Source organism: Notolepis coatsorum (genome assembly GCF_963971535.1).
Source record: "Notolepis coatsorum genome assembly, chromosome: 12".
Classification (NCBI taxonomy): domain Eukaryota; kingdom Metazoa; phylum Chordata; class Actinopteri; order Aulopiformes; family Paralepididae; genus Notolepis; species Notolepis coatsorum.
The window spans coordinates 79,367,300-79,383,449 of record NC_140176.1 but is presented as its reverse complement, the minus strand read 5'-3'; the positions used below and the strand labels follow the sequence as shown (position 1 = coordinate 79,383,449).

At 42.4% G+C, this 16,150-nt stretch overlaps 1 protein-coding gene across 1 annotated transcript in view; it reads left to right on the top strand.

Annotated features, from left to right (window-relative positions):
- The window catches only part of dap (death-associated protein), a 49,382-nt gene extending 34,691 nt beyond the window's left edge, over positions 1 to 14,691 (top strand). The window contains exons 3-4 of the mRNA XM_084326476.1: positions 7,514 to 7,556; positions 12,817 to 14,691. Coding sequence (XP_084182602.1) covers positions 7,514 to 7,556; positions 12,817 to 12,936 — 163 coding nt within the window. The 3' untranslated portion in view covers positions 12,937 to 14,691. The remainder of the gene's footprint in view (positions 1 to 7,513; positions 7,557 to 12,816) is intronic.
- The last annotated feature ends 1,459 nt before the right edge of the window (positions 14,692 to 16,150 follow it).

Sequence of the window (16,150 nt, the reverse complement as noted above, 5' to 3'; positions counted from 1 at the left end):
GCTTTGTCTACCTGCAGTGATCATATTGCAGTGATATGCAGTGATCAGACCCCTACCACCCCCTCTACGACGAGCTAGTCAAGATGAGAAGCTCGTTCAGCCACAGACTCATCCCCCCCCCGACACTCAACTAACCGCCTTGGACAGTCCTTCATACCAGCGGCCATCAGGCTCCACAACAGTGGGCAGCGACTAGCAGCCTCCAGGCCCCACAACAGGGGGCAGCGACTGCTACCAGACATTGACCTGGGACTTATAGGAACCCAAGGGGGACAAAGTAGACTACCCTGGTACTTTGATTAATGTATACTCAGTAGATAGTAAATTATAACACTACCTCATGCATACTGCACCTTATGTGACACTGAATAATGTGAATATTCCTCAGCTAGTCAGATAGTAAATTATATTGACCATATTGATCAAATTGTTTACACTGCCTGTGTTGTCTTTTACTACCTGTATACTGTGTTGTTTTACTACCTGTACCCCTCCCCCCCTCCCCCCCATGCTGCTATGATGCCTGAATTTCCCCAGGGGGATCAATAAAGGAATATCTTATATTAAGCCAAAAATGGGGTTGAAAATGAGAACGAAAATAAGATCATCCAGAAAAAACTGCATTTGATTTATTTATAAAGCTGATTTTATGAGGTCCTACCTACATTTACTATGTTAAATGGGCTTGAAGTGTGCAGCTGTATTATCTAGGAAAATACAAATATCGGATTAGCACTCTGTATTGGCAGATACTCGATATTATATTACTTGGATCTTGGACAAAAAAGCTTGATCATCCCTACCGTCTATCTCTAGCTGGGAAGGTTTGGGACTTTTAGAAGCCTGTGGGATCTATCACCTGCTAAACGCACCTGCCAGTGCACATGAAGAGAGGGGTCAAGCGACTGCAGTGAATCAGGATACACTGCTTGTAAATACTGTTACTGTGTCTCCCCCCCCCCCCCCCCCCCCCCCTCTCTCTCTCCTGTCTCTGGCTCTCTCTCTTGGACATATAGCAGGTGGCTGCAGGTAGAGTTTCACATTAGTAGCAGGCAGCAGCCAGTGAAGCGTTGTAGTCAAGGGAACACCTGCTGTGCCCAATCTAACCCTCCTCCTTGCCAAGATAGAGGGATCGGGAGTGTGTGTGTGTGTGTGGTATGGTAGAGAATTTTCAGGATGATTTCTATCCGTTTGGCAGGTGAGATGGTGACAGAAGAGACTTGTGAATTGTTGAGATCCACCAGCTACTGTGGTAACAAGCGGATAAAAGTCCCATATGCTGCCACAGACTCATGGGTCAGGAATCAGGTCGGCAGGATATGGACACGGAATATGTTTTTTTTTGACAGACATTGTGGTTGCCATAAGACTCACAATATAGTTTTGTTGTGTTGTGAGGAGGACATGTGATAATCACACATGAAAGTCATCAATGCATTGACTCTGGGTTTTATACAGACAGATACTCCTCATTAGAAATGAATTAAAAACCAACATAGATGGACAGACGCAACAGATCAATGTGTTTCTGTAGCATTAATTATATTTTGTACTTGGTTATCAATCAGCCTATTTGGTTTTTAACAAACATAATTATGCACTAATTAAGGAGTAAATGAATGACAACTGTGGTCAAAGGGCTGTGCCAGACTTTCTCTTAAGACTTGTGTCACAATTTTCTGAAAACATAAACGGCTTACATTGTTTGAATATGTAATATACTGTATGATTTGTAATAAGTACACATTGTACATTGCCGATGCAATACATAAATGTATTACTTATGGCTATAACAAAATGTTATATATAAATAAAAACCCATTTAGTCGCATTTCAGTGCCCACATTCATCAAATACAAAATAAATAAAATGTAAAATGCGTTATCAATACTTAGTCAGACAACATTATAAACGTAAAGTGTGCGCAGACAGCAGAACAATTTTATAGGTCTGCAGCAGAGTCACAGTGCAGCTTAATCATTTTCACAAATCATTAACTTCATGTGAATGAGAGAAAGAAGGCTCTAGAGGTGACTCAACAATGTTACACAACGATGGGGTCGGATTTGGTAATTCTTCGTATTTAAACCCTGCAGAAGCTCAACTGGAGACGGTGTTTGTGAGATGCGCTAAATATTATAACCATTATTGTTTATTAAAGACTATTACATTTTTCAATCAAATGAACATGACCTGTACTTGCCCTGTGGGCTGTTGAGACCTTAGTGTCTGCTCCTGCTTTGCATGGAAAAAAGCCTGTCTTGTTACCTCACACATGCACACACATACTGTGGCAATTTTTGCAGTAATCTTCGGCTGATACTGTAGCTCTCGCAGCAGTAGTGAGCGCAACGTCCTCCGCTCCAGAGAACATTGGCTTAAATAACCAACTGCCGTCTTTCAGTTGCAAGGTTAAAAGCTTTGTCCCCACGGTAACGGTATCCATGCATGGTGCCATCTCCCACGGTAACCGTGACAGATGATACGACGATGATAATCGCTCAAATAGCATCTGTCGCAGAGACGCAGACTTGTCAAAACATTTCACCCACCTTTTTGGTGGATTTCGCCCTCACTCATGATGGTGTGAGAGTGACATTTCTCTCTATTGAGGCAGTGTCCTTGTGGGTCACTACTGACCCCTACAGGCGGCTTCTGTCTCTGCACTGTCTCCCACAGCAGGTCCTGGTGGTGTGGACGGGCTGAGGTGGGTAAGAGACACGTTAGAGATGGGCACCGTTATTCAACATGACGTAGGCAGTTGATGGTTTTGTTTGTGTCAAACTGCACTGATTCAGCCTAATGTAAAAATGTTGGGTAGTTTTGTAAATAGAATAATGCCTTCAAATGCCCGTCCCTAATAATACACAGTCCACTCTGAAAGGCCTGTGTGTGCACTGTGCAACACAAGAAGCACTGTTAGTGTTAATTTAATATGACTTCATCACTTTGGGGAAATCTATGTATGTTAAGGGCAGCCAAGAATAAATGTGTTAACGTGAAACCTGGCAGCTTTTCACTCCTGTCGGCACACGATCAGAACTAAAGCAACTTGCTCTCTTTTTCTGTCTCTCTCTCTCTCTCTCTGCTTGCCTCTCCTTTGCTCTCTTACATATTAGAGAAACCGTTCTAATCCTAGATTAACATGTTCATCAATCTAAGTGTCATCAGTCTGGCCGGCTGTCTTTGTCTGTCTGTCTGTCTGTCTGTCTGTCTGTCTGTCTGTCTGTCTGGCTTTGTCTGACTCCAATAGAGCTGCATAGTTCAGGGTTTTATTTCAAAGTAGGTCTACACATGGTAGTATTTTTTTCTCCTTTTCTGTGTTTTATTTCAAAGTAGGTCTACACATGGTAGTACTTTTTCAAAGTAGACTACTTTTTATTTTATAAATGTTCCACAAATAAGGCAAGGACTCAAATATACCTGAATAGTTCAGGGTTTTATTTCAAAGTTGGTCTACTGACACCAGTGTTTTGTCTCCTCTTCTGTGTTTTATTTAAAAATAGGTCTACACAGCCAGTATTTTTTTTTCTCCTTCATAAGAGTTTGAGGTTTTCCTTTGTTATCAACATTTTGTGTTGCTTTATAATTCCATGAACGCAACAAACTGTGCTATAAGTATAAAGTATAATAAATCGCAAATTACTTTGGGTATGCAATTGTCAGGCGTTTTATGCTAAATGTGGGGTATGCTTGGGGATATATAAAACGTTATACACTTATCTTCATTTTAAGGGTAAATAGGTTGTGCGGCTCCCTGAGCATTTAATTTTGTGGGAGGGGGGGAAAGTGGCTCTTTTGATAGTAAAGGTTGCTGACCCCTGGTCTAGTGTCTACTATAATAAGCTAAAGATTCTATTCAGGAATATATGGTAATTGGTAACCGTACGTGAACATGTAGCACGCTCCACTAGGTTAGTTACAATTTCTCCCCACCAAACCTTCACATTTCATGGTTATTTCATTTGAACCCTTTCACTGCCACACTACAGAAGGTTAACCCTTTACTATCACACTACCGACGGTTACCTGTCGGTAGTGTGATAGTAAAGGGTTAACCTTCTGTAGTGTGGCAGTGAAAGGGTTAACCTGCTGTGTATTGTCACAGTGAAAGGGTTACCCGTTTGGTAGTGCGGCAGTGACTAGTATAGTACTACAGAGAGAGAGAGGAGTGACAGCATGAATGGGATTAGAAGCCAGCCCAGGAGGAGACCCAGGCTGGCAGCACACACCAGCTCAAACCACCAGGGTGTCCTCGTCTGAAACTAAACTAGCAGCTGCTACCAACTGTTTTCCAGTGCTTCCTGTTGAGATTGGAGTTAATACAGTGCAATGTAGAGCTGCTACTAACTAACCAGTATTTAAATAATCAATTAATCCAGCGATTATTGTATCGATTAAACGTCTAAATCGGTTCTCTCAAAGTCGGGTCCTTGAGGGGGTTCCAGGGGGTCCCCAGCAATGTAGGGATTAATAGTTTCCTACTAATAATACAAACTGATATTTTCTTCACTAAAAGTTATTACAGCGAGATTCTCAGATCGGCTCCCTGGTAGGGCTGGGTATCGCCACTGATTTCCCGAATCGATTTCCGATTAAATTAGATTCCGATTCACAAGGTCTCGTGGGGGGGGGGGGGGGGGGGCACTGTACAACTGTACAAGCAAAACTGTACATTGGAATATTGACAACCATACTTCATTTACTGTACATTGGAGGGGGTTGGGTTAGGACATTTACATGGGCCAGTTTCGAATTGCAGTCTCCCGTAGGTGTTCTTTGAGAGTGTTTTTGAAAGTGGGTAGTGATTCACATTCCTTTACAGCTTTGGGTAGGGCGTTCCACATTGAAGTGGCATAATTGCGAAACGTGTTTAGTCCCTTGTTTGAGCCGAATCTGGGTTTAACATGATTTGTGGAGCTCTCTCTGGTGTTGTGGTTGTGGTATTCACTGACCTTTGGGAAGTATTTTGACATGTACATGGGTACCTTGGTCGTGTAGTGTATCTTGTAGACCAGGCCCATTGCAAGTTGCTGTACTCGTCGTCTACTCTAAGGCCTAACAAAATTAATAGTTGGTTTCAGGTTGGTTGTCAGTTTGGCCATGGGTAGGTAGGGAATTTCTTTTATTTTATTTTTTTATTTTATTCTTTCCCATGGCGACTATGGATAGGGAATTTCTTTATTTAATTAAAATGTTCACAACAACATGGATGCATGTACTCTGCCAGAATGTTTAATATCCATAATACTAAATGTTTGACTAAGATTTCTATGAAACTTTATTATTAAAGTTAAATAATTTTTTTTTTAAAAACTCATAAAATATATTGGGTCGCACCTAAATCGGCAGGGTCGGTCGGCAACCTGAAACCAACTATTATTTTTGTTAGGCCTAAGCCATCCTAGGTTGTCAAAGTGGGCAGGGGTGAGGTGGGTTCTAGGAGTAAGGTCAAGCAGTAGTCTGACCAGTTTGTTTTGAGATGTTTGTAATTTTGTTTTTAGCGCCTTTGAGGTGCTTTGGTACCATGAGGTGCAAGCATAGTCGTAGTACCCTTGTATGAGTGCTCCTGCCAGTCTTCAGGTTGTTCTTGTTTACCAGAGAGGAGATCCGGTACAAGAATCGAGTTCGTTGGTTGACTTTTTTTTATTACATTGGATGCCATTTTGTCACAGGAAAGATTAGCCTCTAGGATGGAGCCCAGGTAGGTAATTTCATCTTTCCTTGTGACAATATTGTCACCCACTGTAACTGAGAAGCCGTCGGTCTTGCAGAGTTTGTTATTTGAACCGAAGAGAATGGACTCTGTTTTGCCCATGTGTAATGATAGTTTGTTATCAGCGAGCCATATGCAGATTTTGCCTAGTTCCGAGCTGAGGGTTTTTTCAACCTGTAACTTGTTCTTGTCAGAGACCAGCAGGGCTGAGTCGTCTGCGAACAAGAACAAGTTGCAGTCACAAGCTAACGACATGTCATTTGCGTAAATTAGGAACAGAAGCGGTCCTAGTATGCTTCCTTGTGGAACACCACAGCTCACTGTGAGGGGGGGGGGGGGGATAGGGTAGGTTGTTTAGCGTAAATACTTGGGGAAGAAGGAGTTGCCTTTACCTTCCTGTTAACGGACCGGGGCATTCCCACTGGCCCATTAGGTTAAATGTATTGACGCGTGTATGCCTCACAGTGGGAAATTCTTGCACACAGTCTCAGTTTAATCCATCCTTATCATAGACATTTACATTTACATTTACATTTAGTCATTTAGCTGACGCTTTTATCCAAAGCGACTTACAAGTTCTGTGCGACAAGACAGCAAGAAGGGTATAACTCTATCAGCTGAGTAACAATGTTCATCAAAGTGTTGCGTGTTACAGTGTAGGTTAGTTTATTAGGACAAGTGCATGACATTAAACTAAATCTGTAATGTGCCTTTTTGGAACTATTAGGCTGTATCTTGTAGATGTGTTTTACTGAAGTCTTTGGGTAACTTTTGAAGGTGGGTAAACCCGTTGCCTGGGGCTGATGGTGGTTTTTCATGTCAAGGTCAATGCTTACCTTACCTTACCCTCTACTCCTCTCCTCTCCTCTCATTCCCCCTCTCTTTATTGAGCAGGGTGCATACCTCCCTCTGTCCTCCTCTCCTCCCTTCCTCTCCTAGCCTTTTATTTTCAAGGACTCTAACACTCACCTCCTCACACCCCATCCCTCTAACAGCCTGTCTCTCTCTCCTCCCCACCTCCTCCTTTCTCTCTCCTCCCCACCTCCTCCTGTCTCTCCTCTCTCACCCTCTCCTTCTCTCCCTACCTCCTCCTTTCTCTCTCCCCACCTCCTCTTCTCCCTTCCCTCCCCACCTCCTCTCTTCCTTTCCCTCCCTACCTCCCCTCTCTCTTCCTCTCCTCACTCACCCTCTCCTTCTCTCTCTCTCCACACCTCTCTTCGTCCTTTCCATCCCCTTCCTACACCTCTGTCCTCTCCTTTTCCAAGCCTCTCTCCCTCTCCTCTCTCTCTCTCCCTCCCCTCTCTCTCTCCCTCCCCAGTGTTGTGAGGATGAATGGGAGTCATTTAGGCAACTGGCATGCCCTGTGTGTGGTGTGTGTGTGTGTGTTGGGGGAGGGGTGGTTGTGAGATGTTTCTGCTCAGCCTCCCTCAGGACCTTTTAGCCAAAATGTCTCCTATATAAACCACACACAGTAGAAACACACTATGTATTATGAGCTGACTTGTGCACGTATTTGCGCGTGCACGCACGTACATACACACACACACACTGAAACACAGCATGCACGTACGTAGTACATACACACACACTGAAACCATGTTCCACAGGAGGCTGTGTAAACCATGTTTATAGGCTAATTGCTCTGAACCTTGTGATGATGTTTATTTTTTTATTATCACTCTCATAAATAACACTTTCTCTCTCCCTCTTTTCCTCCATTATCTTGACCCCCCCCATTCTGTAACTTCTCTACCTCCTTTCTCCTCCTATCTCTCTTTTCTTGCTCTCTTTTTACAGTGTACCAAAACCCACCGTGATCGTGTCAGGAGTAGTCACAAAGGTACCACACACACACACACACACACACACACACACACTAGGGCTGTCACTAACCATTACTTTATTGGTCGACTAATCTAAACGATTAATTTACCAGAAAAATATATTCTACAACAATTTATTCTATTTGCAATTGAATTGTTTTACTAGTATCCTCAGGTCACATGGGTAGTTGCCTCTTTGACACCACCTACTGAATACCCAGAGTAGGAGATGAGCCATGAAGTTTATTTATGTCTATAAATGCTGTGTAGTGTGGATGCCTACTGTACATGAGTAGGGTGAGTAACCTACATGCCATTACTGTTTTTTTTATCTATTGACTCATTATAGCTACTTTATTATCTTGAAATAATATAACACCCGCCCTTTACTATCACATTGTTTATCATTACATACAATGTATCCATGCCTGTAGCTAAATGCTGAAAAACGGAACAAAATAAACTTTTTAGATAATAAAAAAAAAAAAAAAAAAAAAAACTACCAGCCAGAGATTTTTTACCGGCCAAAAATTATAAATGGCTTTTTAGTATAGCTCCATGAATTATTATATGTATTGTGTGTTCTCTCCACGCCACGCTATGGTAGTGCTTGTGCCAGGACAGGAGATACGATTAAAATGTATATATGATATATAGGCTATATACATTATTTAAATCAATATCTTCCATTTGAATAAAATAGGCTCAGGAGGCGGTCAAGTGGCGTAGCGGAGATTGCGCTCGTCACCAATGCAAGAGGCTGCGGTCTCGACTCCCGGAGTCAGCATTGCCTTGGCTTGGGCTGATCGCTATACTAACTCGTTTGGCTGGGTTAGGGGGAGGGAAGCCGTGGGTGGGAAACTGGCGTTGTGGACAGCGACGCCTACAGGTCAGGTCTGGGCGCTTGCTCAGCGGAGGCAGGACATGAGGAAGGCAGCGTGACCTCCCACGCGTTACACTTCACCAATGAGAGCCCTCGCTGCCAAGTGAGAAGAGAGCCACTGGCTGTCGCCGCACGTGTCGGAGGAAGCATGCGGATACTTCAGGGTTCCCTTGTACCGACCAGTAAGAGAACATGCGCACAGGGGGGGGGGGGGGGGGGAATTGGCACAACGACTAAATTGGGACGGGGAGAAAACCGAGAATCGGAGAAAGAGATACAAAAAAAAATAGGCTCAGGAATCAGGATTGTTACAGCTAATTAGCCTAATCCATGTCAAAAGGAGTAGCCTATAGTAAATGTATACACACACACACACACACACACACACACACACACACACACACACACACACACACACACACACACACACACACAAGAGAGAGAGAGAATAGCTTATAGCAGACTTAAAGGAACACATCAACTTTTTGGGAAATTAGCTTATTTGCCATCTACCCTGGAGTTAGACGGATACATACCCTTTTCTTCTCTGTGCATGCATTAGGCTTAGGGAACAGCCGCACCTTAGCGTCATTCACTGGAAGTAGTTGTGCCAGTGTAGCCTAGTTCCCAACAGTCACGAAATACACTCTAAATACAACTCCAAACCTTGCCTGGGCGCAGTGAAAACAACAGGGCTTTTAAGGTGATGAAATCACTGCGCCCAGGCAGCAGTGGTTCGGGAAAAATTGTTCAGAGTACCGGTATATATCTGCTTAGAAAATGAAAATGTCAAGTGTCATTTTTTTTCTCCACGTGGTAAATACTAGGGCTGCAAGATTATTTTGGTAGTCGACTAATCTAACGATTATTTCTATCACACCCTCCATCTCTGCTTCCTGTGGGCACGGCTCATTTTCAGGGCTCCAGTGCATGTTTTACCTCGCATGCTCAAGTCTGCACACCTGTGAATGTCACCCTCCCTCTGCCTTAACATGATCCCATGGAACATTTGAATCTTAATTAAGCTACTTGCTTAATCAAATGTCTTTTAATAACAAATACAATAATCAATCATAATAAACAAATTAAATAATACAAATTAAAGTGCAAGTTTAAATGTAAAGATGTTTTAAAAGTAGCAGCCTCTGCCCCAGCACTGTGGTTCTGATGGGGCTGTTAACCTGGTCCAGGAGGGTGATGTGGATCCACTCACTAGGCTCCACCATCTCCAACAGCTGTAAGGGGAGAGGAGAGGAGGATGAGTCAGATCAGACAGACTTCTAGGTCTTTGTTTGCTGTGTGTGAGTGAGAGGAGCTGTGTGTGTCTTACTCTGATCTCCTGCAGAGGAACACACCATTTACAAATGACAGCGTCCATAAAGGAACCTGTGATTGCATTGCTATAGCAAACTTATAAATCGTCAGATATAAGATAGCTAGCACTAGACTAGACTGTCTCTGCAGTCTTAGGCCAAAAAGTTAAACTTTTTTCAACTCAGAAAAAAAAAGCAGCCTAGTCTAGACCATGGCGCTATATAGACAGTGGACGGTTGGCACTAGCTATCTTAACTTACCTAATAAAACTCCAGTCTGCAAAAATACGACACTTGGTGCTAATTCACAAAGCTGTAAACACCGGTAGCCTAGCCAAGCTCTAGTAGCCTGTAAGCTTGGCGCCGTTTAACGTTAGCTAACGTTACATAGTAGTTGGTGGACACGCAGCCTCAACAACATATTAACTGAAATAGCGTTCGCTTAGCAAGCATTATCCATGAGACATTCTGTTTTCCAACATGTAAGCTAAAACTTACCCATGATCCGAGTAGCTGTCATCATGGTTCCAGAGTGCTCGCTGCTGCTTTCTTCTTTGTTGTCGTTAGTACACAGAATGCAGTCATGGCAGACAAGGGAAATGATACTGCCCCCGCACTTCCTGTGGTGCATTTGCGCAGTTTTGAATGAAAGTTACCGGCTCTCTGTTTACTTTTTATATGACTCATCGACACAAAAATTCTGCGTCGATGAATTTTTATGATCGATGTCGTCGATTATGTCGACTAATCGTTGCAGCCCTAGTAAATACACAGGTCACATGTTTACAGGAACGTTTTAGAGTTGTATTTGGAGTGTATTTCGTGACTGTTGGGAACTAGGCTACACTGGCACAGATACTTCCAGTGCATGACGCTAAGCTAGGCTAATGGTGCGGCTGTTCCCTAAGCCTAATTCATGCACAGAGAAGAAAAGGGTATGTATCTGCTTGTCCAAATCCAGGGTAGATGGCAGATAAGCAAATTTCCCAAAAAGCTGGCGTGTTCCTTTTAATGTTCCTCCCAGATCTAACGCTAATAATAACAAACAATATGTACAATACATGGTAGAAGGATGAAAAGTTGTCAAGTTAGACCGCGCTCTCAAGGTCTGACACTGGGTGCTGTAATCCCATAAAGTTGAATATAAAGAAAGCAGGAAAGCCGGACCAGCACTCTCAGGTTCATTAGTTTTAATGGCAGCCTGAAATGGAAACAACAGACATGTTTCGGAACTATGGTTCCTTCTTCAGTGATATGGCTAGTTTTAATGGCAGCCTGAAATGGAAACAACGGACATGTTTCGGAACTATGGTTCCTTCTTCAGTGATATTGCTAGCCATATCACTGAAGAAGGAACCATAGTTCCGAAACATGTCTGTTGTTTCCATTTCAGGCTGCCATTAAAACGAATTAACCTGAGAGTGCTGGTCCGGCTTTCCTGCTTTCTTTATATAGAAGGATGAGAAGTAAAATGTCTAAACCTGCTGTCTGCTTCCCCTCATGCTGGAGGCAGAATACAGGTCCCTAACATTGAATAGGATATTAAAATCGGGGGGGGGGAAAAAAAAATCGAAAAACGTATACGTGAATGGCCCGAAGTGTTAAAGGCCCACTTGCATGTTGTATTTTTGTTCAATAAACAATGTGACTAGGCCAACGGTGACTTTCATGAAGAGGGGAAAAAATATTATCGAAATTTACCCAGTTTTAGCGTTTTTATCAAACATTTTGTCGACCCAACCACAACCACCACGCACATGGATATTTTAATCCATGGTTCATAACGTGCGTGTGTCATCTTAATGATGACGTCACACCCGGTACAGGGCAGCGAGGGGCTGAGAATCACAGGCAGGTAGTGGCAGTAAGCAGAGCCTTCTTGCTACTACTAGCCGAGGATCTAGTCTGTTTCACCTAACACTAGTGCTCCGTGATCATAGCCATTTATCTCTAAAGCTAACCACTATTTGTAAAAGCCACAACCACGTTACCATATTTGTAATAATGTAAATCATTGTGTCGTTGTCGTTGTACATATTGTGTATATAACGTTAGTAGCTAAGTTAGCTAGCTTGGTAGCCAGCATTCTCGAAACTCCTAACATGCCCCGATTTAAAATGGTTCTCTCCTCTTTGTATACCTTTGTCCTCACAAACGAAGTATTCTGCCAGGGAACTTATGGACACGACAGTTAGTAGTAGTTATAAGGTGTTTGAGCTTGTAACGTTAACGTTAGTTAGCTAATAGCTATCGTGGTAGCCCGTTTCGTGACTGTGATGCACCGAGTGCTATCCGAGGGGCTGCTATCGTATCAACATGCCGTGACGTGTAGCTTGCTAGCTGGCATGATGCGTGTGCAGTGCTTTGCCCCACAGGTCTGAGAAGAGGACCTGCACATTTTTACTCGTTCCCAAAACTCTTGTACATTCTCAATATCTGCAAAATCACAACACTAAACATAACAGCGTTTTTCAACTTTTTCTTGAAAGTAAATTTCTTGCTGATCATAATTATCTTCACAGGTATACAATTTCAGTATGCAGCAGCTCTATACATTATGGTTCTCTATGGTGCATTTGTTCTTGGTAGAGGTAGAGAAGACGGGGAGAGAGAGATGTGGCCTTGATGAGAGCCATTGCATAAGCATCTCCCATCTGGCTCCTGCCATTTCCATGTATGATGGACCAATAGCATCACAGGAATTACATAACATATCATAAAATCCTCAATACTAGTCAATTCCCTGTCATATATAAGACATTGTAATTGTGGATGTGTTTATTTGACACTGCAGCTGTATTATTATTATTATAGGAAAATACAAACATCAGATCGGGACCCGTATTGGCAGATACTCACTATTAAATGGATTGGAGGCAAAAAAGACTTGATCGGGACATCCCTACCTATAATACTAGATGTTTCCAAGGGCCATGCGTTGCACAGGTCTTTCCTTGAAAAGTGGGCGTGGTTAACTAGGGAATATGACAAACAAAAGCAAGGTGGTCTTGTCAAATCCACTGTTTTCCTATTGATTCCTAATGTCCTCTCTCTCCTTCCATCCATCTCTCTCGTCTCCAGGGTGATAAGGACTTCACCCCTGCCGCTGCTCAGGTTGCTCATCAGAAGCCCCAGCCTTCTGTTCCCAAGCCCATCCTCAGCGGGCAGCTCAACCAGCACATCCACCAGCCCCGCAAGTGAGCTAGCAACCAGCGCTAACGGCTAGGCTAACTCGCCATCCAACCAGCACGGAGGGGGGGACGGAACGTCGCACACCCCTCAGACATGGATCTCAGTTCATTTATTTTTATTTTTTTTATGTTTTATTTTCAAGGGTAATCTGAATCGGAATCCACTTTATTTGCCAAGTACTTAAACGTGAACAAGGAATCAACTAAATGTATGTTTGCAATGTAGATGTAGCCTCTTTTCTTTCCTGCTCGCTTGGTAGGGTGACCTCAGCAATGAATACCGCTTTTCGTTTGTATTTTGGCTAGACAAACTGAACTCAGATCTGTGTCTGTGAAGGGATGGATGGCTGCAGTGATGCACCCCCCACATCGGACCATAGCAACCAACCAATTACAGCAGCCCCTCAATGAAGCCAACAAACCAATCACCTGGCGGTGATAAACCCGACCTCCCACCTCCTACCCATGACCTTTCAGACGTTCAGGTGGTCCTTGTGAAAGTGTCAACTGGTAAACTTGTATCACGTGGGCAGCTCCACCCCAACAGCTCAACCAAGTCTTAAATATACATTATGTCTTAAATATATAAGTCGTCAAATCTGATGACGACCAACTGAAATTGATGACGGAATGGAACCACATGCAGCATAGTTGAATTTGCTGCCTCTTGATTTCATTGGCCACAGAGTTTTCCAACAGCCAGAATGCCATCTTCTCTCATTTTAGAGTCTGTCATCTGATCATTTTACCAGTTAACACGTTTACGAGGAGCATTGCGAATGAGCCAGCAGACCAAAAACAATCAATCAACCAACCAACCACCCAATCGCAAGACGGATGCCAATCAAACGAGGAGATGGATTGTAGTAGTGTCTACTTGCTGTTAGATCTGCACACCTTGAGTGTTGCTGCTGGGTGTTGCCAAGCCTGGACCAGAGACACCAACACCAGCCAATCACAGGGCAGCATCAACCAACCAATTAACCAGCCAACTAATTACAGAATCAGAGGTTCCCAGGGCAAGTCGAACAAGCATTCCATGTGACCCAATCCTCTTTGTCTATGTAGGGAATTTCCACCTGGATTTTTCATATCAAACACACACACACTTAGGCCAAAACTGGGACATCACATTGACTTACTGTACATTCATTCCTTAAAACCTGACCTTAACCTTTACCAATACAGGTCTACCCTTAATCCTAACCACTAACCTGAAAATCATATTTTTCCCCATTTTATAAAATAAATCATACCCAAACTGGTGTTTATCATAAATGTGTCTCCCAATTTTGGCCCAAGTCAAATACACGCACGCACCCATTCTCCTTAATCACCCGTCCCCCTTACCGTACACCTACCCCCTTACCGTACACTCAAATGTTGTTCATTTCACCCACCCCCTTACCGTACACTCAAATGTTGTTCATTTCACCGACCCCCTTACCGTACACTCAAATGTTGTTCATTTCACCCACCCCCTTACCGTACACTCAAATGTTGTTCATTTCACCCACCCCCTTACCGTACACACAAAATGTTGTTCATTTCCAATTCTAGTTAATGTTTTCATGCCAAGAAAAAAGTAATTTCCTGTGTTTATTTAAATGATAAAGTTTAAAATGAGAGTTTTATTTAAATTTTTACTCTGGTTTGTTTGCTCGAGTAAAGTGTTCAACTGTACAAATCGTTAGTCTGAGTGGATGTAGGCATATTAGGTGTGGCTGTCGGAATAAATAAAATAAAGGTTTATCTGAAAATGACACTTTTGCGCCTCATCTCTGATTGGATGAGGGTATGGATGGAGACCAGGCAAGAGGACATGTGGTGTCATTTGAAACTCATTTTACTGATTGCTAAGCGTGGGGGGAAATGTATATTGTGATATTTTGCATGCTGGTCTGATATCTACACACTAATGGTGATTATTGATGTATTTTTTTTTTTTATTTTTTTTTTGCTTCACAATCTCATTTTGCTGCAATACAAAACAGACATATTATTAGTATGCATAAGGTATCATAACTGGCGTAATATGCATAAGGTATCATAACTGGCGTGATATACATAATTCGTTATGTGCTGTAGTCAGTTTAGGTGGGTGTCAGACACTCCTAGTAGTTCTCGAGTTCTGCTGCGGTTAGTTCTCAGTTAGTTCAAGTTCAAGTTCTTTAATAGTTGTCATACAGAAGTACAGAATACTTTCATACAAAATGCTTCTTACTGTTACGCTCCAGAGACTGTGCTAGACAAGATAGTATCAAATAACATAATAACATAATATAGCATGAATTTAGAAGAAGAAAATGAGGTCACAGTGTTCGGTATAGACATATGTACAATGTTCTGAGTTACCATATAATATACAATACACAATACTATGCAGTGTACTAATGTACAGTACTATCTAGTGCAAAGCAGAAATGGGATGAGGTACAATTTTAGGTACAATTTACAGTAAGGTGTACGAGTTGTAGTGCAATCCTTCATCCATAAATATAAAGTGTGGGGAGTGGGTGCTACAGTGTGTTTGTTTAAAGTGGGTGTGTGCTATAAGTGTGTGGAGTGGGTGCTACAGTGTGTTTGTTTAAAGTGAGTGTGTGCGTGTGGATGTGTGTGCTATGTGCGTTTGGTGGTTGTTGTTGTGTAGTGTTCATTCATTGTTCTTTTAGCAGCCTGATGGCCTGGGGATAGAAGCTTCTTCTGAGTCTTTCTGTGCTCGCCTTGAGACTCCTGTATCGCTTGCCTGACGGCAGCAGTTCAAAGAGGCAGTTGTTCGGGTGAGGACTATTTACTCATAATGTAACGTTAGAGCTATATTTACTCATAAGGTATCGTTAGAGCTATTTACTCACAAGGTAACTACTATATTTACTCATAAGGTAACGTTAGAGCTATATTTACTCACAAGGTAACAGCTATATTTACTCACAAGGTAACAGCTAAATTTACTCACAAGGTAACTGCTATATTTACTCACAAGGTAACAGCTATATTTACTCACAAGGTAACAGCTTTATTTACTCACAAGGTAACGGCTATATTTACTCACAAGGTAACATTAGAGCTATATTTACTCACAAGGTAACAGCTATATTTACTCGCAAGGTAACAGCTATATTTACTCAAGGTAACATTAGGACTATTTACTCACAAGGTAACATTATGACTATTTACTCACAAGGTAACTAGGACTATTTACTCACAAGGTAACAGAGCTATAT